We start from the raw sequence: 27,979 nt of genomic DNA, 5'->3' as shown, positions 1-27,979 counted from the left end.
TAAACATACCATTTATGATCCCTTTCAGAATGAAACTTGTGATCAGATACTCCATAAAGACTGATAACAATTCAAATCACACATATCTTTGCTGGCTCTATATGCGTTACAAATAACACAAGTGCACCAGCAGCATTTCAACTCTACTTTACTTGAATGTAATAGAAGTCATTGTCTCCCACTGCATTTTGTTATGCACTCCTCTGTTGTTTTGGAATTCAACACAACAGTTCCTTTCACAACTACAGATCCCACATGAAAGACACCAGTTTAACACAAGCTGTTTGCTTATTCCAACCAATATTTTCCATAGATTCACAACATAAAATCATCAAAAAATGCATTTTATACGTTGTATGCATATGCTAATGAAGTCTGTTTCCCAATCCTAGTGTCTATCGTGCTGGTTGAATTGCAACATACTTCTTAATTCAAATGTTATTCACATTAGTTGTTTATGAAACCTTAAGTCTAATTGTGTATAACACTCACACTAGTGAAACATAATGTTGTTTTTCTTTTTTATAGGTAGTAGGTGGGATTCTACATCAAAATAAGACTTATAATAATTTAATTTCAATCTTATGTTATTTACTGGTTCAATAGGAGTTAAGTAGCTTATAAACAATACTGCTACTGGTGAGAACTTTCACTCAATGTCACAGCTAAATACCTAGCTCAAAATAATAAAAAATTAGCTAGATTTTTTCATATTATAAAAATAATTTGATATTTAAAAAGTTCTTGAAGTACTGTATGTTTTTAAAACATGCTAGAAAGAGACATGTCTAAATCTATATAACTTGAAATATGAAACAAGATTCAGGTACTGGTAATTTATGAATTACATATAAAAAAAGTTGTTTTAGATCTTAATATATTTTATACATTATGTATGTAAAAAAATAAACTCACCAAACAATATATGTACTAATGCAGGAGGTACTGTTCGAGGACAGCCTGTAAGAAAAAAATATTGTCAATACTATTTCGTTCCTTGATCAATATACTACATGTAGTTAGTATAAAACATTCAGGTTATTCATCATGGATGCCATGCCAGAAACATCTTTCTCTTTTGAGTAAATACAAATTTAAATATTAGTGCACATCTGACAACACCATCTAATATTAATGGTGAACAAATACAACTTTGCCAAAATACCTTATTATTCACAATTATTTTAGATCAGTTCGACAAAGACACTTACCAGAAAAAAACCAATCATCATAACAAAAAGTTGATAACAGATATTGATATCCTGGAGCTAAAATGGACAGCATTAGCTTAACATATCTGAAAAAAAATTATATAAGATAATCATTTCCTGAAGATCAAATGCACAGTATGAACTTTACAATCTCAAAAAAAAAAATAATATATATATATATATGAATATGAATAAAAATTCTACAAAAGATGGATACTTTAGGGCTTAAAATACACAATAAGAGCTTTATGATTCAATACATATGTAATGACAGTTTTAAAAACTTCAGTTACCTGCAACAGTTTCGCATGACAGAAGTTCAGCAACCAAACATATCAATAAGAATGATGTAATTGAAATTATGATCAAAATTTGTTGTAATTTATCACAACATGTTACCTGTAATTAATCACTTTTAATCAATTTTTTTGTTTGTTTAAATGTGTTCATTGCTAAACTTGAAAAGCTCTGAGTATCGACTGCAATCTCTAAATCTACCAAACTTCTGATCACAGTTTCTTACTTTTTCCTATCACCTTTTTCTATGGCTACTAAAGCTCCTCTGTCCCACACCACATCCATTAGACCAGCACAATCTCTAAATATAAAATATATACACTCAATTCTCATTGTGTCAAACAGTTAACTAACATAAATTCTATAAAAACAACTGCTATGTTTTAACCTCTATACCATTTTCAAAAATATAAGAATTTGTTTCTTACAGCCAAGATATTACATCAAGTAAATTATTCAAATATACATATAATTATGATTTTGGCATATTACATTTGATGAATAAATAAACTGTTTATTTTTCAACATTTTCTCTGAAAAACATAAATTTCTAATGAATCAATGTAAAAAAGTAAAAACTTTTAGCTTATGTGTAAGCTTTACTGTATTAAGAAATAACACCTTAATGTAAATGAAGAGAACTTTTAATACGTTTCCTTTCAAGAAAAGTTAATTTATTATGCAGTCTTACTTGTCAAACTTCAGAAAATCACAGCAAAAAATCTTCAAATGTTCATCAGCTGTCTAAAAACATATTGCAACTTGAATTGTGTACTTTTGTTAAATAAAATTCACAAAGTAATATAAAATCTTTTAAGTTAGAAGAGCAAATGTTCATAAATGTTTATTATTAGATGTTCCTTTTATTTAGCTAAGTAGCACTGATTCATTTTGCTTGGAAATGTTTGACTTCCTGTGCATACAAAAATAAATCACAAATATATGGAGCTTCAAGATTATTACAAAGTCATACTATCAAGTTAACATTCCCTGTTGCTTTCATAATTGACAATATTATCATCTGAACATTATAACAACAATGACATCGGTATTATTCTTTCTTTTTTTGACACTGAATAGATTTTTTTCCAATTTCCGCAAGCCATATATCATGTACATGAAAACTTGGACTGGCAATAATTGAAGAGAAAAAATTAATTAAACTTTGTAAAATAACTTACAATACTATTGTAGATACAATACAAATATACAAAATACTTAAAAACCTCTAGAGAAAAACTTAAAATTACAAAAAACTTTTGCCTCTTCACTTTCACATGTGCTTATTAAAAGCTGTATGTCATTTAGAAATACAAATGCAAGTTTTTTAATACAGACACATGTAAATCACATTTTGATGTTTAAAAAACAAAATTTCAAAGTATCTCAGGCTTTAGTGGCTTAAAAGTAATTTGTTTATAATAAATCAATGCAGTGCTGATGCCCTCATTTTAAAAATGGTTTACATAAAATAAGTAGTAATGACACTGAATCTTTTATGAACTGCATCTACATGAAATCTAAAGTTAGACATCATAATCTTTGTTCTGAGGCCTTCAGCACAGGAACCAAACACTGGCCATTCTGGGGCTGGCAAATACAATCCACAGAAGATTTAACATCAAATGTGGCCTTATTCCTAAGTAAGATTTACAGCTGAACTGTATTACAACCTTTCAATTGATTTAGACTAAATAAAAGTTGTATGCTAATTCTGAAAATAGTACATTCAGTTACCCAATTAGCAAATAACTACTAAAACTTATCCTCAATCTATATATTTTTAAAATATCATATGATTTTCTTTTCTAGCTACTTTATGTTAACTTGATTTTTACCAAATACTTTAAAATTCTTTATAATTCAGCATTTGTCTAAAGAATTATTTCTCTTTAAAAAAGTTTTAGGCAGTGTAGGCTGGACTGGATTTAGATTTAAAGTTATTAATTGATAATAAAAAAACTGGAACTCCTAAGCCACTTTCACTCTCCACAAACACCACAACCACAATAATGACAACTCACATCAAACATGACAAAACAGAGCTCACTAGAGGTCCGGTACAAACCTTTGATCAATTACATGTAAAAAACAAACAGAATAGCTTCCTCAGTATCCTGATTCAGGCTTCAGTACTGAGAAAGAAACCACCCACTTACACTTAGGCAGATGAAATCCACAAAAACTACAAATCCAAGCTATTTCATTATATTGAAAAAATGTAATAAATATTCAAATAGATACGTTAGATTGAAATTTCATACCAAGTTTTAATTTCATCTGCTTTGATAGTGAAGAATAAACCTTACTTTATTGATTAATACTCATTATTTTATCATTTTATCCAACACATTACTGAATAATAAGCAAAGTTAAAGCTAAAAATATAAATATGAAAACCAAGATTGAATACTGTGTCACATAGATGTTAGGCTTCAGCTTAACATTTTTAAAGGATACTAAATATTGATCATCATATAGCATGTGTCACATAGACAACTTAAGCTTGAGCTTAAAATTTTTTGGGGGGATACTAAATATGATTTATCCTATAGCATAAGCCTAATTTGTCATTTATGTGGTAATTCAATCTTTGAAAACGTACTATATAAAGCTTGTTGGTAAACAGAAACTTTTATAGCCTTGGTTAATTTCAAAATATGACAGCAAATAATGTTATTTATGTTTTTGACTGTACTTAAAGACACTGATTATTTAGTATAAGGTTCAACACATGGTTGAATAACTGAATATTTTTATGCCTTATATATATACATAGATCAAACTGGATCAACTTAAAAGCCTGAAATAATATATAATCAGTGAAAAAATTATTAAATAACACTAACCTTGTAAAGATTTCCACAAATTTGCTCCACCGGCTCAACAACATACTCTAACCCTTGTTCCTGAAAGAATTCCACTACTCCTTTCTCCACATACTCAACACCCACTACTCTGTGACCATTATCATAAAACCTGAAAATGTTTAGCATCAAAATAAAATGAAGATGAAGAAATATATAAAAAATTTATTTGAAAAGTACATCATAAGTACTGAATTTTAATCAGGTTATAATGAAAGAGATTTCAGGGTGATCACTCTTACAAGTTTGATAAGTAACTCCAAAAATGTGCCTTATAAAGTGTAAGCATTTGTTTCTCTAATTTTTAGTTAATTTGGCTGCATTATTCTGATTAATCCATCTACATATGTTATACATCTAGTAAACTATAAGAAATTCAGAGCTGAGATTTTATAGTCATCAAAAACCTTACTAGTAAGAACAGATGGGCAATTTACTCAATGAATCAATATAATCAATTACCAATGAGCATTACTTGCATCAAACTGGATTAATGTCATAAATGGGGTACCTCAGAGCTCAGTTTTAGGACCTTTGCTCTTTTTTATTAACATCAATGACATAGATGAAAGAATGGTCAATAAATTACTCAGATTTGCTGATAATATTGTGGTCTTGGGCATTACTGGCTGTGAGGAGAATGCTGCTGTTTACAAAATCATTTAGGTCATTTAATGAGTTACATGAATAAATGCCAAATGGGTTTTAATTATTATAAATGCAATATAATGCATGTAGGTTATCATAATTTGAGTTATAAGTATAATTTGAATGGGAATAACTTTAACAGTAGTGTGAAAGAAAGGGATCTTTGTGCAGTGACTGACCAGTCTCTTAAGCCATCCAAGCAGTGTGCTGTTGCTAGTGGTAGGGCAAATAGGATTTTAGGTTGTATCTATAGAAATTGAATATAAGGCTAAAAAGGTTATACTTTAATTGTATAGGTCACTGGTTAGGCCACATTTGGAGTATTGTGTTCAGTCTTGGGCTCTTTACCTTATGAAGAATACTGAACTGTTGGAAATGGTTCAGACAAAGGCTACTAGAATGATGCCTGGGATGGAGGGGTTTTCATCAGTGTTCCCTCTAAGCTGCACGACATCACAACAACCAATCAGGTAGCATGAACTTCATTATTCCAGCCATACACATCCTAGTAATAGTGAGGAGTCTCAACACATTGGCAGCCTTAATGACCCTAGCAGTCGATAGGCCTAAAGCCCAAATAACCAACTGGTAGCATTGCAAAGTCGCCTAATGATTCAATAGGGTCGATGGTATATAAATCCCCCCCCCAATGGATGGACTGAAAAAATTCAAGGGAACATTGGTTGTCATACAAGGAGAGGTTAAGATGTCTGAAATTGTTTTCTCTTGAAAAAAGAAGAGTTAGATGGTATCTGAAAGTGGTGTTTAAGATTGTTAAGGGAACTGATAGTGTTGATGCATCACCTTTTTTCATACTTAATGGTGAAAATGGTAGAATTATGAGAGACAAATATAAATTTTGGCAGAGTGGGAGTCATCTTCAGCTAAGACAGTTTTATTTTTCTAAGAGGATGGTTGGCCTTTGGACAGGTTGCCTTTGGATTTTACGGAGGCAGTAAATTTAAGTATGTTTAAGAGAAACCTTGATAACTCTATGAATGACAAGGGATGGCTTTGATTTTTTTTTGTTTGTTTATTTCTTATTATTTCATTTTATTTAATTGCTAGGTCCCTTGTTGTCCCTAAACATTATGTAATGCTAATAAGAATCCCATAGAATAATCAGCTAATCAAAATTATGATTAAATTTGTTGACATCATGAAAATAATCAAATAACATAAATTAGTGTTGCTAATTATTACTTTTGTTGGATATCCCAACTATCAAACAAATCAAAATATTGCCATTATAATTTCTCATTGTTATATTTTTTTATTAATTTAAGTTTGTTCAGCTTCATGCTGGCATGGCCTGGTGATTATGGAGGGATTACTTCATGATTCAAATGTCTCAGGTTCAATTCTCATTGCTACTAGACATGCCCACCATTTCTTATTATTAATTTCAATTAAACTTATTCAGCTTAATCAATTAGTGTAATGACTCATGAAATAATCAAAATTATGGCTTTAAATTATTCTAAAAATACAAGTAATCAAAAGTTAACATTTTCCAACACTGAAAATGTTAACTTTTGATAGATACACACCTCCTGATTCAATGCTGCCATCTATATGCAAACTTTTTTGCTTGCCACTAGTCTTGAGTCTCTCACCCAATCTCATGTTTCCATGTGATATTGTTTCATTACCACGTGCAAATGAGCATATAACAACCCTCCATCAATAAGAATGTGACACCACCTCCTAGTGCAGCTGGCTCTCTCTATACTGATTGTTAAACCATCACTTCAAGATTAGAGAAGTAAAATGCACCGGAAGTGGAAAGGAAGGGTGGGAAGTGAGTATCATTTCCATTCAATGAAGTTACAATAAACAGATAAGTTGTCAGGCCCATCCAGTGAGAGTAACAGAAGAAAGATCATGAGTGAATGAAGGATTCCAAAGAATGAAGAGACAGGATTGGGAACTATGAAAGGAAGAAGTGTGGGCCAACTAGCAATGGACTGCATGAACATGACAGAGGAGGTTAGTGAGATCTGAAGGGAATAAAAAATAATGATGAAAAATGGAATGAAGAGATATAGGGGTGAACACACGTTCACCCTCATGTGCTGCAGATATTATAAGGAGAAAAGCACAGGAGCGATGAAGTAAGAGAAGGATCAAAGGAATACACACCAGGAATTTGACAACCACAGGCAAGAAAGAGGAAGGAATATGTTTTAAGGGACAGGTGGTACAAGAGAAAGGAAAGAAAGCCAAAGGCTCAGAGGGAGGTAGGGTAATGGGTTTGGAGAACAACATTAAAGTCTCAAGTCAGGTAGACTAGTAGGACATGAAAAGAATGAAAAAAGCATAGTAAGAATTGGGGATGTAATAACCAGAAAGTATCTGTAAGAGCTGTCCGGTAACCAGCAATAGTCAAGATAGACAAGCCCTGATTGAAAAGCCATGTGAGGAAGTCAGATAGATGGGGAATAGAAGGATGAGAAGGTGAGAAGAATCAAGTCAGAAACCAGCAGCAATAAATATACCACTTCCACTGATAAGAACCTAAGAAAGATAGGCAAACAAAATGAGGCAAGGATAAGGCTACACATGAAGGAACTGGACAAAATTAATGCTTGAAACCAGAGGTATGACACAGCTGGATGGAAGAGAGAAGTACGAGGCTGAAGAAGAATGGAGTGAGAGAGCGGAAGAGGAAGTCAAAAGGCTCAGCAGAGAAAATCATGAGTGAACCTGGCAATAGGGTGCTACCAGATGTATCCAACAAGAAGTGTCCTGAATAAAGGAGGAGACAATAGGGGTAAGCATAACGAAAGAAATTTGACCAGTCCCGAGTGAATGCATCCACCACCAGTGCCAATGAATCCAGAACAGAAGACCAGAATACAGAATAAAAGCTTGACATTGACATAAATGGCAAAGGCACTGATGTGAGGAGTGCCCAAGCTAGAGCAAAGCCATTAAAAAACACAAATACTAAAGGACTACTCCTTAGAATGAGATTCAGGGCACCCAACAAGCCACAAGACAGACTTGTTGAAAATGAGCCCAAAAGATATTGAGGGCTTGAAAACAGAATGAAAATGAATGCCCCCATAGCAATTTTTGTAGGATACCACTGTTGAGTTGTCTGAATGGATCATCACCAAATGGCTACATGCAGCTGGAAGAAAATGATTCATAGACCAACAAACTGTTAAGAACTCCAAAAGGTTGACATGAAGTGTTGATTCCTCTTGGTGCCATTGACCTAAAATCTTGAAAGAGTTGAGACAAGCATCCAAATCCACCATGAAAGCATCTGTAAAATGATCAGGATCAGGATGCAAGGGAGGAAGAGGTACACCCACCATAGTATTGAACTTGTTGAGCCAATAAGTGAGATCAAGGTAAATGTAAGGGATTCTAAGAGAGGTTCCATTTATCATGAAGAGTCCACTGTATAAGATACATATGAGCATGAACTAGGGGACAAAGGGTGCCACTAAGGCCAAAGTTCCTGAAAGAGGACAGGGCTGTGGAAACCAAACTCTCTATGGCCTGTAAGTGAAGCAGAAAAGTCTATGCCCTACAAAGACAGGAATGGAAGAACACGCCCAAAAAACCAGATACTGGGTGGGTGTAAGATAAGACTTTTTCAACTTGACCAGCCAACTGACAGAAGCTACCTCCCAAAGAAAAAAGAAGAGTATGGTTGGAGAGCTTCTGTCAGAATGGACCTAAAACAAGCCAATCATCCATATAATAGTGGAATCTTAATCCCAAGTCATGAATGTGATGAGCAAAAGGCATGCACTATTTGACAAATAGCTGATGCAAGTCCAAAAGGAAGAACTGAGAACTAATAAATTTGACTTTGATGTACAAACCGAAGGTACAGTCTGGATGCTGGAGAGATGTGGAAGTGAAAATAACCCTCAGAGATGTCTACTTTAGTCATCCAAAGCCTCAGAGAAAAACACAGGCGGGTAAGAAAACTATCCATGTTAAACCAAGGATGACTGAGAAACTGATTGAGATGTGAAAGATCTATGACCAGATGCCAAGCCACAGTTATCTTTGGAATGACAAACAGATGGGAATAAAATCCCTGGGAAGGGTAAGAAACCCTTTCAGTAGCATCCTTGTTCAAAAAATCTGAAAGCACCTCAGAGAGACAAGAGAGGAGGAGAGGAAAACAAAGGGTAAGACCAACTGATAGAACTTGTAGCACCCAATTGTCAGCTACAAAGGGAATTTATAGATCCACAAACCAAGACAAACATGCCCCCATTGTTCCCGAGCCTAGAAAACAGTCACCAACAAGGCTATTGCCACTGAAATCTACAGACAGTGGAGAAATGGACGAGAGAAGAGGAATGAGATGGAAGAACAGGGAGTAGAAAGGAGGTGGATCAATGGGATACTGCAACTTAAAAAAAAAAGTAGTTTCAGAAAGATGGGACACAAGGGTAGTCAACAAAAAAATAGTGGCATATGGCCTCAGCCCATGATTACAAAGATTTAAGTATCCCACCAAAAACACACTGACAGAGGAAAGGACCCAGACAAAGGTACCTGAAATAAAAGGGAAGTAAATGTACTTTGGCAAGAAAGGTGTCTCTCCCCAAGAAGTCCTAGCAACAGAGTCACAAAGTAAAAAGTGACAAGGATGAGGAAGAAGAATATGGCAATGTAGAAAAAGAAAGGAAACGAGTGTCCATCAAGAACTCCAAGGGAATGGTGCATTGCTTCAAAAAAAAAAAAAGATGGATGGAGAATAGATAACATAAAAGGGTAGTGGGAGTAAGACAAAGGCAAGAAAATGGAGCTTGAAATAGACTAATAGAGCATAAAAGGATTGGAACCTCAAGACTAAAGAACAGACCTAGACTTTGGGAGTCCAAGAAAAGGACTTCAGATTGATTTTATGTCATGGAATATCTTCAATAAGTTGAGGAGAAAAAGGCATAGTGGCATCAGAGTGAAGATAAAAAGCTTTTATCATGGACTCAGATTTCAGGGGAAGGAGGAAAAACAACATTGTATAGAAGAGGCTAAAGAAGAAAGGAAAGATTAATAATAAATATAAGAGAGTGAAAGAAAATGTTGTTACACAGACAAGGATTCTTTACAGTAAGTGTCTGTGAATTGTTGGCAATAAATTTAAATAATAAATGGACAGCACACTATCCACTTGTTTTAAAATAATATATTCACAACAACTCAAATGTATGTACAAAAATTTGTTACACTATTATTAGTTATCACAGTTGTATCCAAAGCTTTAAATAATTGTCTTCTTTTAATCAAAGTCCACATAGGCTGGTTCAATTAATTCAGAATACCTTTTGACAAGGTAAATTACTTTCCTCTGTTCCATCAGTCTTGTTCTTCCAAACTTTTACTGCCTAGTATATTCCCAATCACCAAGTCATAAATGGGTGCCTTCACACACATGGCCTCATGGTCTCCCAAAAAGTATGGAATGTCCACCTTTATTATTGCCATGGGAAACTTCTTCACTGTCCCATCAATTAGCACACACAGATGTACTTTGCCTATCACCTGGTCATTATATATACTAAACCGATTCTCACTGCTGCATCCAGTGTCATTAGGGCCTTCACTTTCTTGTCCCCAACAAATCCTTCACCTACTGGTATGTTGTGATTTTTTGGCATGTCTTGATGTTTGTCATATTCTCCAATCACCACTGGCACTGTTGATCCATTTACTAACTGAGCCGACCATAATTTGTGCACTGTTTAATACTAAAGATAGCACTTCCTTTCAGTGGTAAATCTAATGTGTTGTCTCTATTTTGTTTCTTCTGGCAGCAGCATCCATTGTGATAGTCACTTTATTCTTGTTTCTTGTTAGCACCATCTTTGCAGGTGGCTCCAGCTGTTTTATGTAGAAATTTCTGCCATTGTTTGTTGGTGACAGGCTTGCATTTTCTTGCAATGTGCCCCACTTTATAACAAGCATAGCATCTCTTTCCTTTCTGTTGAGATATCTGCTGTTGCTTGTTGGAGACAGACTTGCAGTCACTCACAATGTGCCCCATTTTATAGCAATCATAGTATCTCTTCTTCCTCCTGTCTGTTGATTTTTTGTCACCATTGGTAGCATCCTCTTTCTGGTCAGCCACCCTGGTTTAGACTTTAACTAGTTTTTCTTGGACTTGGCAGTGATACTCCTTCCATGTGCTGCCATATACTGTTCTGTCAGCTTGATCATTTGGTGCTCTCTCCACTAGAAACAATGACATGTCAGTTCAGCATGTGACCATGAACTGCTCGTGTAAAAGTAGATCTGCCAGCCCTTCAAATCTGTTTCACACTTTGCCATATTAGTCCATCTTGTGAAGTATCACCATAGATGTGCCACAAACTGAAATACAATTTCTCCAGTATCAGATTTAACTTCTCTGAATTTCTGGCAAAAACCTTCCCTTGGTAAGTTCATAGTGTTTCAGCAATGCCACTTTTAACTTCTCATAGTCCATGGTATCTTATAACGTCATGCCTATATATACTTGTAGGCCTTTCCTGTGAGAAGTGGGCCGAGACACTGCCCAGTCGTCTTTGTCCGAGTTCTGATTTTTGGTGAATCTTTCATATCTCTTAAAGAAAGCATCCATGTCGTCTTTATTTTCATCAAATTTGGACAGCTTGGGTCGAATGGCCCTGACCCCATTATCATTCTTGGGTCCTTTCTCTTTTTGTTGGGTGAGCTTGGCAATCTCAATTTGTGCTCTTATTCTCTCTATTCCTCTCTCTCCTTTTCTTATTTCTCAATTTGTGCTCTTATTCTCTCTCTCTCTATTCTTTTCCAGTTTCTCCTTTCTCTATTTGTATTTTGATCATTTCTTCCTCTCTTCTCTGTTGATGATCTTCTCTCTCTAGTCCTTGTTGCTGTTTGACAAACTTTCATAGATCACCATCTTTTAGCCCAAGTCACTCAGCTCACTATATACATTTATCAAAATCAGTCGACATGGTTATAGAGCACGATTGTAATCTCACCACTATTCGCCACCACTACAGTTGTGCATATATAGGCCTATTTCTGCTCTCATTTGCACTTTCTTCTACTGCCATTTACCACTGTATAATCCTGGCTAACTTACCAATTTCAAGTTTTGTTACGGGAGCTGGGATTTTTTAAAACAGATGTCTGACTTGTTGGCTATAAATTTCACCAATAAACAGACAGCACACAACCAACTTGTTTGAAAATAATATATTTACAACAAGTCAAACATATGTACACAAACTTGTTATACTATTGGTTATCATAGTTGTATTCAGAGCTTTAAATAATTGTCTCTTTTTTTGTCAAAGTCCACACAGGCTGGTTCAATTGCTTCAGAACATCCTTTGACAAGACAAATTATTTTCCTCTGTCACTGTCATTACAATACAAACTCTGAAAATCACTTTAGAAATCACCCATTACAGATAAGCCGACAATCACACAGTCTAACTCCACTTTAACTTTCACTAACTTAATTGCTCTATCTACACATATCTATAATGTGACAGAAAAATCTAGAAATATTAAATCATTATATAGGCTAAATAATAACTTAAACTGAACAGTCTTGTATATTCAACAGTCATGGAAGAACAAAGAATATCAAGGTAGATCCACATCTGCACTGAAAGTATTGTTTATAAATTTAAGTGATGGGAAGGACTGCCTAAAAATCCACATTCTCACAAACAGGAAGTTGACATTTTCCTATATTGAAAATGTATTTCTAATAGATATTTACATCTGCTCTTATACAGCTTTCCTCGATTTGAGCTGTCCTCTATTTACACAGTGTTCACTTGCCAATAGCTTTGAGACTCCCACTTAACATCATATGTTTATATGTGGTATAGCTGTATTGTAGCATGCAAACAAGCATGTGACAACCCTCCACCAATAGGAGTGTGACCCACTCTCCTAGGACACCTGAATTTCTCTATACTGTAAAGCACAATAATCACTTCAGGATTAGGCAAAAAAAAAAAAATGCACTGGAAATGAAGAGAATGAGTGGGAAGTGTGAGAATAGGTAAATATCTATTGGAAATACATTTTCCATGTAGAAAAATGTTAACTTCTAATATGATATCTTACATCTTTCCACATAAAAACTAGAATCCCACACAGTGTAGACTTAAGTTAAGTTTGCCTAGACAGGCACCATTCCCCACTAAGTTGGATCCAGAGATGTAGAAATAGGCCACTCTAAAGGTAAGATATATTAAAATAGAACTTACCCATTTAGAGCTTGTAAGAGGTATGTAGAATGGCAGCAAGAAGAAGTCAGTATCCAGAAGAAAAGATGGCCAGATGATGAAGAAAATGTGTGATGAAAGTAAATGGGGTAGTTCACATGCCAGTTTTCATGAACTCCTCCAACAGACGACAGAATTGAAGAGACACACAGAGAATAAGGTATCATATTTGGTGAGTAGACTTGAAATAGCATGGATTAAAAGGATGAGGTGCTGTAACCATCCCTTGGAAGTAATAGAAGAAACATCTCAGGAGATGAAGAATTCCAAAGAACAAATGGACTAGAGCATGAACCTTGAACAGTAGCAGAGCTGACAAAAGAAAAACAAACCATGTGGATGGGACAGAGAAAATGATTCAGAATAGAATGAGAAAAATATTGAAAAATGGAAGGAAAAAAACATGAGAAGCAGCAGTGGCATACACACAATATCACCTACAGCCACAGGCAAAATGTAAGAAGTAGCACCTAAGCAAAAGATGAAACAAGAAACTAAAGAGTCAAAGAGAGGATGGGTAAGGGCATGGAGAACAGTATCCAGATCCAAATCAGGAGAATGAAAGTAGCAAAACTAACAAAAAAGCATAGAAAAGACAAAAGAGGAGAATACATGACGGTAATAAAAAAAACTGAAAGTAGGAAATAGAGCTGTCCAGTGACCAGCCATGGATTGAAATCAACAAACATCATCTGAACAGCCAGCAAAAAATTTGGGAAAATGGGGAATAGAAGGAAGAGAATGGAAGAAAACATGATGCAGAGACCAACTATGGAATATGCACCCTTGTCATGGATAGACAAGGAGGGAGGAAGAACAAACTGAACAAGAAAGAAGGAAAGCTACAAGTAGAAAGAGTTTGGAATGTCTTACAAGGGACAGACCAAACCCATACATGAATTCAGAGTGACAACATTGCTGGATGGAAGAGGGAGGAATGAGGTTGAAGAAGTAGGGAGAGTGAGAGAGGAAAAGGAGGAGAGGACAGTAACAGGTGCAAAAAGTTATCAACAGGATTCAAATTGGAGTGCCCAGAATGAGGAAAAACATGAATGAGAAGATGAATAGGAAAGTAGGCATGGAGAAAAATATAGTTAGACCAGTCCTGATGAAATGAGTCCCCAGCTAAAGCTGAGAGAAGAGGAACAGGGGACCAGAAAACCGGGAAGTAGGATGTTGAGAAGAATGGCTGAAACATTGAGAATAGGAATGTTTAGATGAGAGCACAGCAACTTGAACACCAGAGGAATGAGGGACAAATCCATAGGTAGTATCTTGGCAGGTCTCAAGAGATGATTCAGGGAACTCAGAATATAACAAGCTATTAGATGTATTTGTATAGAATGGGCCCATAAAAGGAGGTTGATAATGTGTAAACAGGAAGAGTGAGACAAAGTGTTCCCCTAGTCATTGATAAAGGAGACAACTGCAGGGTTGACTCTATGTATCATCAAGAGACATCTATGAACTATCCCAAAAATTCAAAATTTGGTGTACCACCACAAGTTCTCAGAGATAGATTTAAAGGGACAATTTATCATGGTGCAAATGCCCTGAATCCATGTGACAGTCGAGACATGTCCCTCATCTCGGCAAAGCGGCATCTGGAAACAGAAGGAGACCCAGACAAGAGGAATAGGAATATCCACAATGGAAGTAGTTTTATCAAGTCACCAGGTGCAGTCTTTGACTAAGGAAAGAGAATGGTTGAGGAAAAGGGATCCCAAACAAAGATCCAGAGAATATGCAGTTCATTGTAGATGTCGCAAATAAGCACAACCTAAGGGGATACAAGATTCCATAAAAGTCTACATCCCCAAAGGAAAGAGACAACCTCCCACACAGTGAGGGAAGGAAAAGATATGGCATGAGAAACCAATCACTCCATGTTCACCAAAAGAAGAGTAGACAGCTGGGTCCTACAGACATAGGAATGAAAAACACCCAAATGAATGATAAACAAAATGGGTGTGAGCTGTGACTACTCCAAGATGAACCAACCAACCCAAACGTACTGCCTACCATAGGAGGAAAAGAAGGTAGTTGTAGCAGTCTTTTTAGGATAAAGTCAAACAAAAAAAGAAGCATCTGAGATGTTCACCTCAGTCATCCCAAGTCCTAGAGTAAAAAATCATTGCAGGGTGAAAAATTCCCCATGGAAAGCGAGGGAAGATGAGAAAGTGACTGAGACATTAAAGATACAAGACTTGACACCTATCTAAAGATTCCCTGGGAACCATGAAAAGACAGGAAGAAAAAGCTGGAAAAGGATGAGAACCCACCCAATAGCGATGTAGCCATTTAGACCACCACTACCATGGACCAATGTTGGCAAGAAATAAGATCCCACAGAGGATATAAAATTGGGAACAGGAGACATTGGAAGAGGAGAGGAAAAATGAAGGTTAAGGCTTTCCAATGTAAATCCCAGTACTCAACAACTGACTGCAAATGAAGGATAATTGTCTATAAACCCAACAAAAGAGGCCCTACTGATCATGAGCCCATAGGACAGTCACCACCAAGACTGAGAGTGCCAAAGTGTACAAGTAGTGGAAGGAAGGATGGGAAGTAGTGACAGAGAGAATATAGGAGGACAGGAGATAGACAAAGGCAAAGAAGGAGCATGGAAGAGCTAGTAAATCACTGAGGATGTTGCCCCAGCATATGACACCAGAGATACAAGCAGAAGATTCATACAGTTAGATGAAAAGACTTAGAAGAAGGCATATGAGATATAAGGGAAACAAAAGCAACTGAGTAACAAAAGCATCATGTCCCAACCAACTCTAGCAAAAGATCAACCAAATAAAAAAGTCAAAATTCTGAGGAAGATAAGCACACCACTGTAGAAAAGATAAATGAATGACTGAGCATCCATCGAAAAAAGGTTAAAGAAGGAAAAATAATGGTAAAGGGTAGTGTGTGTAAGACAAAGGTAGGAAAATCTAAGCCTAAGAAAGATGAACAAAAGACAGAGTATCTGACCCTCCCAAATCTTAAGAAAAGACTCCAGAGTTTAGAAGTCAAAGAAAAGCAATACAGAATGAAGTCATCCCTAGTCATATGAGGTAACAAAGGAAGGAAGACGAGGCATGTATGCCCCAAATTATTGGTAAAAATAAATGAATATGTAAAAACATACCTGAGAAACTTAGTCACAAAAACAAGCTGAGATTGAATCACGACAATATGGGTGTAAGATAAAGCAAAGACTGGTTGGATAAAATGAAAAATCTTTTCCATCACAAACAAGAAATATAGATAGAAGTATGTCAGGCTCAGAAAACAAGGCCTCGTAAAAAGCTCCACCAACTGCCACACAAAAGGTGTCACCTTTCCCAATAGACAAACCCAACACCAATATAATTGGTAGGCTAGCATGAACAAAGTCATGTTGTTTCACACTATACAAAGTGGAAGTTACTGACACTTGTGAAACAATGTCTTTGTAGATATTCCACTGAAAAAACACCTACATCTGAAAAGTTGACGAGCGAAAAAAATTCATGTCATTACACGAGTGCCAAATCAAGAAGTGGTGATTGTGCTCAACAGTATAGATGGAGTCAACTGCAGTAGGAGTGTGTGTCACACTTCTATTGGTGAAGGGTTGTTCTATACTTGTCTGCATGCTACAATGCAACTATAACATGTAAACACGTGATGTTAGGTGAAGCCTCGAGACCACTGGTGAGAGAAAATTGTGCACAAATCCAGGAAAGCTATTATGCAAGAAGAGGTAAGGTATCACATCAGAATTATAGAAGTCCATGTCAAGACCTGAAAAAAGGGTCCAGGCTGCATTCAACCACCAACAGCATAAACAGCCATCTTGTCTCCTGACAGACAATGAAGCACACAACTCCACTGTGGTCAGGCCTGCCGACGAGGGGGGGGGGGGCGGCTTTAGGCTATATCTTCATTTAATGATAAAAACCATAGTTTTTATAGACGCTTGATACATTAAGAATGACTGAAATAATCATTTGAGTAATAATTAATATGTATTTGTTACTTTATTAACATTTTTACGCTTATACTGTGAGGTAAAAAACGGCTGCTGCTATGATTTTGTCTGGTTTATGAGCTCGTTGCTTTAGGATCTTCTTTTTAATAAACTCTTGAAAGCGTTAATAAAGAGAGAGAGAAAGGGGGCCTGGCGAGGATGTTCGCCCCAGGGCCCATGCTGGCTCTCGATGTTCCTGACTGTGGTAGTCTGTTACAGTGAACAAAATCCAGCTGTTCAACAATAGACAGCATGGAAATTACCATCTCTGTGTACTTCATTTTGTAGAAAATAAGAACTGCTGACCAGAGGAAAGATAACCAGCTGGCAGCATCACCATCACCAGTTCTTAGCTTATTCTTTTACTAAAGAATAATGAGATTTACACCCCACCCACCCCCACTACTGAAAGTGACATCATAATGCACTTACACCTGAAAATGTGAACATGTGTGGTGGCACCAGGTATTGAATGTGTGATTCTTAATTCATGAAGCAACACCCTAACCACCAAGTTATGCTTGCCTGGGAATGTATATATTTTTTCTTATTACATGCTACAAACGTAAAAAGGCATGCATGCAATAAATGGGATGCCTTGGAGTGCTTGAGCCCTCCCCTTAGCCATAAACATTTAAAATTTGCACAAAAATTATGTTTTAAGAATGACTTTTCTCTAACCCAAAACAAATTTAAAACAATGAGAAATATTTTTTTTGTTTACTATTCACTCAGTAACCATTATTTAGTTTGCTTAATTGTTTGCTTGTTGATAACCATAAATTTACACAATGGGACATCTGTGCTCTGACCACCACAGGTATCAAACCTGATTTTTAGCATTTCAAGCCATCAGACTTACTGCTGAGCTACAAAAACGTTTAACCATTATAATATACATGGAAGATATTTACAGCTTTGTTTCAAGCTTTCACCTATTGTTACTCTTTGTTTGATGCCAAATCCAACCTATGCATGTAAAGAGTAATAGTGACATTATTAATCACTTCTTACTTTGCATACTGCCAGAGCTATACCTAAAGTTCAAATAATTTTGTTTTATTTTTATGTATCTTTGATGATAATTTTCAATAGAAAAAATCCTATTGGTATCTTGTTAAAAATACATAGGCCTCTGAGAGTAATTATTATAAAAATATTTTGCAGACATAAAAAATAACCCAATGGTCTGGAAAGGTTTAATGTATTTTTTTTTATGCATAAAATTATTTCAGTGGTCTCTATAGTTGGTACATAGCATAATATTTTTATCTATAATAAACAAAATAACAATTAATACTATTACAATCTAACATGAGCTCTAGTTATACAACTTTTTAATATAACATTTAATTGTCTAGCTCCACACTGTTTTAATTATCTTCAAGTCCTAACCCAATCCACAACAACACCCTAGAATTATGTTAAGTAAAAATGTTGCCCTTATAATCTTCTCAGATAACGAATTTCTATTTCATAGTGGAAATAGTGTGACAGTATGGCAACTAAAATGTCCCTTTGAAAAAAAAAAAGTCTGCATAGTTTGGCAAAGTAATGCTTTACACAATGTAATAACTAAGCTCTTATACATTCAGTTTTCAACTTTATTATAATTAAGTATATCTTCAGCAACTGATTAAATTATAAGCAGACTGCCTAACACAATAATAAATATGATCACACCAGCCTCTCTCACCATTTTTCAAACACAATAATTGACAAACGTCAACCATTACAAGAACAACTTTTAGTCATAAATTAACATAAAAAAGTCAACAGTATCTTGAAAATAAAGTTCTTATTTTCTCTAAGCAAAGAAATGCAATTAAAATAATAGTATGACAACTATATTTGTTGTATATTCATTAGACAATTATACATATATGGGAAATCCTTTTCTAGAAATTGCTTTATTCCTCAACATCATGCTTATTTTTTTCAACATTTGTGAGACTTGTTATAAATTAAACAGTTATGCCTCATGACAACAATTATACAATAAGAAGCAACATCAAAACAGTTGTTCTTAATACTTGTCTACAAGTTTTCTTCTTTCACTTTCATTTTGTCTGAAAAGGCTTAATGTATTTCAATTAATTTTTTTGCATAACATTATTTCAGTGGTCTCTATACAATTAGTTTGAAATACTGTGGTAAATGGTGCAAAAAGCCTCTAAATGTTCTACACTTGGTTAAATTTAAAATGCTAAATGAGTTACAACTTACTGTATACATGTGAATCCAGCTGCACAGTTGTAAATTTGAATTGAAAGTTTATTTTACTGCCCTTTTGTAGTTTGGTGTCAAGCTAATATGATTTCACACTACATGATTACTTTGAGTTAGAAGCAAGAGTAAAAGATGTCTCATAAATGAGTGCAACAGTAAACAGACAGTAAAAACAGACTTAGTTAAAAAATTACATATCTGAATTCACATAAAATTCAAAACTTATCTTAATTTTAAAACTGCAAGTACATGTAAAGTAATATTATATATGTGATAGAGTAAATTAATTTTTAAAGCATTGAATTAGATGTATAATTCCATTTTTCACTTTTTTTATAAATTATTTGCAAAAAACAAATTAATCAAATTGTACTACAAGCACCGAGTTCCACATTAAACATACAACTGCACGGAAAAATGCACTCACACAATTGCAAAATTTTCAGACGACTGATTTTGGTATCATATTATACCCTCAGTACTGGTTTAGTAAAACAGAACTTTCATCCTGTAAGTCTTATATATTATATTATTATATCTAAAATTTTCCATGTGATATATTTCATGTATCCAAGCTATATTTTAGATAAAAAAAATAAAATGAATATATCAATTAATGTAAATTTATAAATACGAAAATATGTTAAAAATAAAAAATTATCTGACATTATATCATATAACAATTTATAAAACTAAGTATTCTATCTATAATATACACATAAAGTTATTTTCTTATCAACTATACTTGTATATTTGTAGAGGTCTTTCTTATGGATAAAAAAAAATCCTGATTGCAGGCATGACTTAGCATAAAATTGCTTTAATAATAAAAGTTTCAGAAAGTTGATGTACTTTATTCTTATTCACTAAAAGAAAATATTGCTGAATAGCTTACTCAATTAACTATGTTTGTCAGAACTTACTAGACATGGACTAATACCAATAATAACATACGTCACCATTAAGTCGTTAACATATTTACATAAACAAGTCTCCAGTTTAATTAGCACTACTTCTAGCTAGATATGAAGCACTAAAAAGGGAAAAGTCTAAATGTTATCATAAAATGGTGCATGCTAAGACAGTAAGTTGTTTGATTTACTGAGTTGTCAGCATACAAGTGTTTCTACAGCTTTTTTTAGACCGTACTGTAAAATATAAACATACTGATCATTTTAACATGTTCTTCTAAACTTCTATCTGAATCACCAACATTATCCATCATGTAGTGCAACAAATACTTTTACAAGTTTCATCACACAAAAGCTAAGGACAATTGCCTTTAACTCTCTCAATATGGGCTCGGTCAATCTGACCGACCATGTGACCTCTTTATACTCATTTAAAGTCTTTATTGACCTCGTAACCACCCAAAAAAAAAATCAAAATAAATCTAAATTACTTTTTTCTTTCTAGAATGACTTCAAATTGTAACATGAAACTACATTTGTATATCCTAAGTAACTCTAAGTTCATAACAGTATACATCTATTTATAATTAAATTTAATTGTTTTATTGCTCTTTGAACCATGGCTAACTACTATCTGAGACATTATAAGTTGTAAATTACTCGGGGAACATGCAGCTCACGTTACACTAACGAATTACATTACCCATGAGCTACTATGAGCTGCTCGCATGTGTGGCTCTTGAAACATCTTTATAGTATTATTATTATTATTTATTTTACCTAATCTAATCTTAACTAACCTAAAAGGATCCCTATTTTTACATTTTTGTTACTTTTTAACCCTAATTTTTTATACTAACAATAGTAATGCACTTAATAATTTTTATTTAATTAAATAATGCACCAAAGAATATAGACTAATAACATGCAAAAAGTAGACACATTCCCTTACCTCTCAAAATATTTCTGGCTTTCTAACTATGTGACAAGAGTTGTTACAAATTCATCCAAGCTAGTCGTTAACTTTCTCATGGGAATGATGTTGGTACTCTGAGTGAAATTAACATTTAACCATTCAGAACATAACATTATACAATATGTCATTTGATAGATGAAAACCTGGACTTTCTATTGGTTATAGGTAATATATAATCAAAGGTAAGAGAGAACTCTTAACGAATTCTGAAAGGTAGGAAGGGTCTGATTTTCTATTTGACAGGTCTGTAACCAAACAAAATTGAAGACTATAAAAATTATGGTTTGTCTGAGCAATGATGATTTTATAGAGAGTAGTTTACGTTTAATCTTGTACATTTTCAAGGGGTGGTGGATAAAATAAGGAAGATGACATGCTAAGAGAAAATGTGTCACGTGGGTCACACTGGGGAAATTAAGGATTTTTTTTTATATTGCCTTGTAGAATTAAGAACTTAAAACTTATATACTATTAAATAGGGATTATTAGCTAAGATTTTATGCTATACTAATTGGTATAACATAAATATAAAGTAGTTTAATGTGGCAATAGGGTTAAAATTGAATCAAGTTTATTTAATAATAGTTTATCAAGTTCAGATGTTCCAGTTCTCTGTAACAATGCTTTACTCTTTTCTTTCACAACAATGATTTGTAATGAAGAATTAGCACCCCTTATTGTACTAGTAACTTTTTTAAAGCAAATATACAAAGGTAAGGTCCAATAAAACCTGAGAATGTTAAGCATTTTTGGAAAAAAATTATTAGATAAAACAGAAAACATCCGAGAAATCATGGCCATATTAGGCCTAACTGATTCCGTAGTAGGTGCATAGGAAGACACAACAAAATCAGGTGGAAAAAAAGGGCTGTCAAATTCCTTGTCATCCCAAATATGTTCAGGAAAAAAAAGGGCAACATCAGGAGAAGGTTGACTCATATAAAAATCAATGAGAGCCAATAATTTCACAGTCAAGTCCCCCCACACATACACACACCTGCCACCTGTGTAAGTGTGCTGGCAGATGGTATTACCTCTGAAGTGGTAACTTGTTGCATATAGAGGGCAGCACTGAACTAGAATAGCCAAATCTCTGTGCAGAGGTAATGTACCATATCACAAAATTAATTTAATTATAAATTGTTGTACTTAAAAATGTCTATCATATTAAAAGAAAGGTAGTTCAAAAAGTATTTTACAAAACTAAAGGAGGGTTGAAACAGGAATATTAGTTTCATATAAGAATTAATAATCGACTAGCTAAATGTAATCAATCAATGAGACCGACAGTTAATAAGTTAGCATATTCACTAATCACCCAGCTCAACAAGTAAAATCACAAAACTTACAAACTACTTTAAACTTACTACTCAGGATATAAAATTATGTAATTTTCTATCAACAGAAAGAATAAAAAATAACTGTTTTAAAATAATATAGTTTTATAACAACTGGCAAATTTTCTATACACTTTACTAAAACAAAAAATACTTGTGTTTAATATAAAATGCATGAAAGCTTTCATATCACACATATAGGTAAGTACACTAATACTTGATAGCCAGAAACTGCCTGTCATTCAAGCTGTGTGTGTGTGTGTCTATATATGAAAATAATCTTACACTAATGAAAATGGATTTCTGCAATTATTTCAGGCTAAAACACTGAATATAATTCTAACCATTTCATGTCCACACATTTTCCACACATTGGAAAGAAAATCTGTACTTCCTTACGACCATTAAGAAGAACATCTGTATACTTTTCCAAATACCTGAAAGTAGAAATAAAATTTGTTACAGGCATGGATTCACAATGAAGAATTTATGTTTATACAAAACAAATCAATGCACATACTGCCATAATACTATTCCTACTTCTACTTCACTGCCAAAGCATTCCTTACATCAAGAAAAGTATGAGCTAGCAAGAATGATGTCATTCCCTACAATGTGTTTACAGAAGTTTTTCTGTCTTAAAGCTGTTTATGGCAAAATTAGAACCACATATTAACATTCAGCACTTCTGTCTGTTGAACAGTAAACCTTAGTCCTTGTTTAAAGTAGGTTTAGGTGGATAATTGTGATTCATCTAAATGTGTTGTTGAAACTACTTTAAACAAGGACTGAGGTTCATAAACTATAGTGTCAGTTTTTTTGTAGATATTTTTAGATTTCTGATGAAGATGTGATTTAACAGAGTAAAACACTATTTTTAAGCAAACTGGAATGTGTAAATGAACCACACTGAGTCTTTTTAGACAAATCATATTTTTTTTAAGAACTGTACATACATGTTTCTTTAAGCAAATTGTCATACTTAATGTCTCACTTTAAACTTTTGCTGTAAATGACAGCTATAACACTGCTCTTGACATATAATGCTTTAATTTCAGATAGATTTGACATGCCATTTTTTACACACTTCTGATTTGAAATCCATAACTAATAAATCAAAACTAATGTGTGTGAAGAACATTTATTGTCTAACATAGTTTTTGAAACAAATATTAGATCTCTTGGTTACCTATACTTTGCCAACTTTCATCATTCAAACTAACTTTAATATTGAACTTAAAAAACATATTTCTAACTTGAAAACACTTGTCTTGCTAACTTTAAAGATTTATTATACACTCTAGACAGTAATAATACTGCACTATTGTCTTCCATTGCTAAAGAGATTTTGATGAAAATATTACTTTATTAATAGAAGTGGCAAAAAAATTACATCATAAAATGTATTGAAGAGATAACCCCCAAGAACTTTTTATCAACTTTCCATGTGTGAATAGGAAATCAACAACAATTTAGTACTTATTGCCTTTTAAAAATCTAGGCCAACAAAGCATGGTTTATTACAGTTAAAATGTTTTAGTTGTGGCTGTGACAATGAGTAACTACCTACAGTAAAGCAAAATAACATTAGCCATCTTCAATGGAAAAACCTATACATTTGATTCAAAGGCTGTACTAGGCTCATCCAGAATTCTAAGAGAAAGACAATAATAGCTTTACTGTTTCAAAATTATATAGCATAAAACAACAGTGTTCTTAAGGCGACACAAATATTTGCAAACTATAACGCATATTAAATAACATATAACATAACATAATGTTTTGGAACAAATTTGCTAACTCTACAACATCCGAAGGCAACTCATTCCAAAGGTCAATCATCCTGTTAGAAAATTGAAACTGTCTTAGCTGAAGATGACTCTTACCTTGCCAATATTTGTGTCCTTTTTATTCCTACTATTCTCAGTATTAAATATAAACAAAAATGATGCATCAACACTATCAATTCCCTTACAATATTAAACACCTCAATCAGATCCCCTCTAACTCTTCTTTTTTCAAGAAAAATCAATTTCACAGATTTTAGTCTCTCCTCATATTTCATCCCAGGCAACATTCTAATAACCCTTCTCTGAACCCTTTCCAACAATTCAATGTCTTTTCTAAGGTAAGGAGCACAAGACTGAACATAATATTCCAAATGTGGTCTAATCAGTGACTTATATAATGAAAGTATAACCTCTTTAGATTTGTATTCAGTATTTCTGTAGATAATTGCCTACCACTAGCAACAGCATACTGCTTGGATGGCTTAAGAGACTTTTCAACCACTACACCAAGATCCCATTCCTTCATAACACATTATACTTATAATTCAAATTAGGATAACCCACATGCATTATCTTACATTTATTATAATTAAAACCCATCTGCAATTTATATACTCAACTCACTAGATGATCTAAATCCTTTTGTAAATCAGCAGCATCATCTTCACAGCTAGCAACACCCAAGACCTTAATATTATTGCAAATTTAAGGAATTTATTGACTATTCCTTCATCTACATCATTCATATAAATCAAAAAGAGCAAAGGTCCTAAGACTGAGCCCTGAGGTATCCCACTTGTGACATTAATCCATTTATAACAACCCTCTGCTTTTTCCCATTCAGCCACTCTTCTATCCAGTTTGCTAACTTATCCACCAAACCTATAAAGATAATTTTTTTACTAGTCTTTTACGTGCCACCGTGTCAAATGCTTTCTGAAAAATCCAGATACACCAAATCTACACCCTTACCCTCACCTACATAAGCAGTAACCTTTTCGAAGAATGCCAAACTTTTGTAAGGCAAGATTTTCCCTCAGTGAAAACATGTTGACCATCCAATAAAATTCTAAGTTTTGTTAAATGACTTTGCAAAGCATCTTTTAACAGACTTTCCAAAACTTTTCCCACAACTGATGTAAGACTAATGGGTCTATAATTACTGGGACAAATATTATCACCTCCCCTGAAAAGAGAAGTTATATTAGCTAACTTCCAATCCTCTGATACCTGCCCACTATTCAAGGACTGACCAAAAATAGTAGTAAGTGGTTCACATATCCAATCTTTAACCTCCTTCAAAACCCTTGGAGAAATATTATCTGGCCCAGGAGCCTTGTCATTTTTTTAAACTTCCCAATATTTTTTATTCAGTTCAGAATTAATGAAGTCAAATGCAAGTTAAATGTGTGATAACAAATGCGGTAACCTGCTTAAACAAAATGCACCTAAGGATCAGCTGAAAAACACATGAATAACAAATAGTCATAGTCATACACCAATGTATTCAAGTGAAATGGCTATACTAAGCCTAATCAGTCCTCACAAAGTGAAAGAGCATTTCTGCAATTTATGAAAGAATAATGTAAGATTCCCATTCCAACTGATGAACAAATTGATAAAAAGATAACAAAACAATGTCCTTGGAGTAAAAAATAACTGAATTAATAGTTAACTATAAATGTAATAAAAAATTATAAGATTGTGGTTGGAACATTCAAATAACTAAGTACAACATCTTTGGGTCACTTGTCTTATAAACATTAGAGCTGGGTGATTACCTCAAATACAACTTATAAGCATTGACTACAAAAATTATTGTCATGTAAAATAATCAGTTAATCTAAATTTTGATTAAATTGATTAAAGACGCAAAAATAGCTAACTAACCAAAATCAGTGTTTTTTATTACCATTGTTTTCGATTATTCCAACTGTCCAGTAACCAATGGTTTTCTTTATTTCTAGCCACCTCACAAAAATAATCAATTAGTTGATGGTCCCAACAATTAATTGATTAGCAAATTCCACTAATTAATTGTCCAGCTCATATAGATTATCTATAACAATTATACTTATACTAATTAGAATAATATTAACATACATCTCTTTTGGTTACCGTTATGCCAGGCTTAGTTTACTCCCACTCCCAGGCTTACGTTGAATAGTCAATAAATAGTTCTTCTTTAAATCTGTTTTAGTTTTACTTACATACACACATCCAATGTTATTTTTCTCCCAGGTTTTCACTGAGTAATCTATGGTAAGTATTTCGTTAAATCAGTTTTACTTACGGATGTCTTTCCTGTATATGCCACTTTGTGTTATTTTTCTCCCACGCAAAGTTCCACTGATTGAAAGAGTCTTGAGAAGCCATGATCGTCCAATAAAAAAAATAAAATATATATATTTCACTTTTTAGACTATAGGGAAGGAGTTTGAGGTCACTTTTTAAACTGATAGCTCAAAAATTAATGTTTTTTCCCATATTTCATTGTTGATATAATATTTATTTCATGTATTCATTTTGGATTAGTTTAGTATTTTTTTTTAGTTTTTCTTAAAGATTATATTTTATCTTCATATTACCCAAACTTGCGATCTTGTACTTAACTAATACCCCTCAATGGCACAGTGGTACGTCTGCTAAAAACCGGGTTTCGATACACTTGATGAGAAGAGCACAAATTGTGTAACTTTGTGCTTAACTTCAAACAAACAAACGAAGCAGGTAAAAAAAGAACAACATAAAAATCTATGCCTGCATATCACACACTTAATAATTCAAAATAATAAGTTAAAAACGAATTTATTTACAGAAAGAAGCATTTCATCAGGGTAAGAGCTAAAACTGAATCATATAACAAATGTGTTAAAATTCGAATGTTCAGATGAAATATATACATAGTAGAGACGGCTGATATTGGTATTAAAAACATTTATTCAAACACAAAACAAATAATAACGTTTCGATCTTCTTAGGTCATCATCAAGTTAAGCATGACTTTTTAAAAAGTGACCGCATTAATCACGTACCGTGGTGACGTTGGAGCCGATAGTAACGACAGGCATAAGATCGTAGAGGGCGATGAGGACTGCAGTTTTGCCTATTCAAGGTATATCAGAATAGCTCAGTTCAGCAAACCAAAGAAATACAATTAGACCTCTTAAAATGGTGGATTGCATTTAATATTTATAGAGTTTTGAGTCCTTTTTAATTCACCATTAAATTAAATTGTTAATTCAGTGTGTGCTAATCAAGGAATTCATTGGGCCTATACGTCACATATTCTCTTTTTAATTTTACCTTTAGTGAAAAAAAGAAAAGAAGTATTTAACGCATATATATATATATATATTGTTACGACGCTGGGTCACGTGACACTAGTAACACGTCATGAACTTCTAGAAGGATCCTGTCCCTTCCTGAAGTCTCGAGAGGCTACTAGATATGCG

General features: G+C 33.8%; 1 protein-coding gene across 3 annotated transcripts in view; it reads right to left on the bottom strand.

The window, feature by feature from the left end:
* The window catches only part of LOC106460326 (thiopurine S-methyltransferase-like), a 38,343-nt gene extending 11,413 nt beyond the window's left edge, over positions 1 to 26,930 (bottom strand). The window contains exons 1-7 of one of the 3 annotated variants that reach the window (XM_013920019.2): positions 26,818 to 26,930; positions 23,079 to 23,171; positions 4,358 to 4,487; positions 2,200 to 2,252; positions 1,735 to 1,809; positions 1,212 to 1,297; positions 916 to 960 (exon numbers count right to left, since the gene is read on the bottom strand). In XM_013920019.2, the coding sequence (XP_013775473.1) occupies positions 916 to 960; positions 1,212 to 1,297; positions 1,735 to 1,809; positions 2,200 to 2,252; positions 4,358 to 4,487; positions 23,079 to 23,171; positions 26,818 to 26,900 (565 nt within the window). In that variant the 5' untranslated portion in view covers positions 26,901 to 26,930. Of the gene's footprint in view, positions 1 to 915; positions 961 to 1,211; positions 1,298 to 1,734; positions 1,810 to 2,199; positions 2,253 to 4,357; positions 4,488 to 23,078; positions 23,172 to 26,627; positions 26,701 to 26,817 lie in introns of those variants that run through there. The other 2 variants (XM_022387030.1, XM_022387031.1) reach the window with 2 other exon arrangements.
* Positions 26,931 to 27,979: the final 1,049 nt, after the last annotated feature.

The sequence above is a fragment of the Limulus polyphemus genome, unplaced genomic scaffold, assembly GCF_000517525.1.
Source record: "Limulus polyphemus unplaced genomic scaffold, Limulus_polyphemus-2.1.2 Scaffold752, whole genome shotgun sequence".
Classification (NCBI taxonomy): Eukaryota; Metazoa; Arthropoda; class Merostomata; order Xiphosura; family Limulidae; genus Limulus; species Limulus polyphemus.
This window is presented reverse-complemented; position numbering and strand designations above follow the sequence as displayed.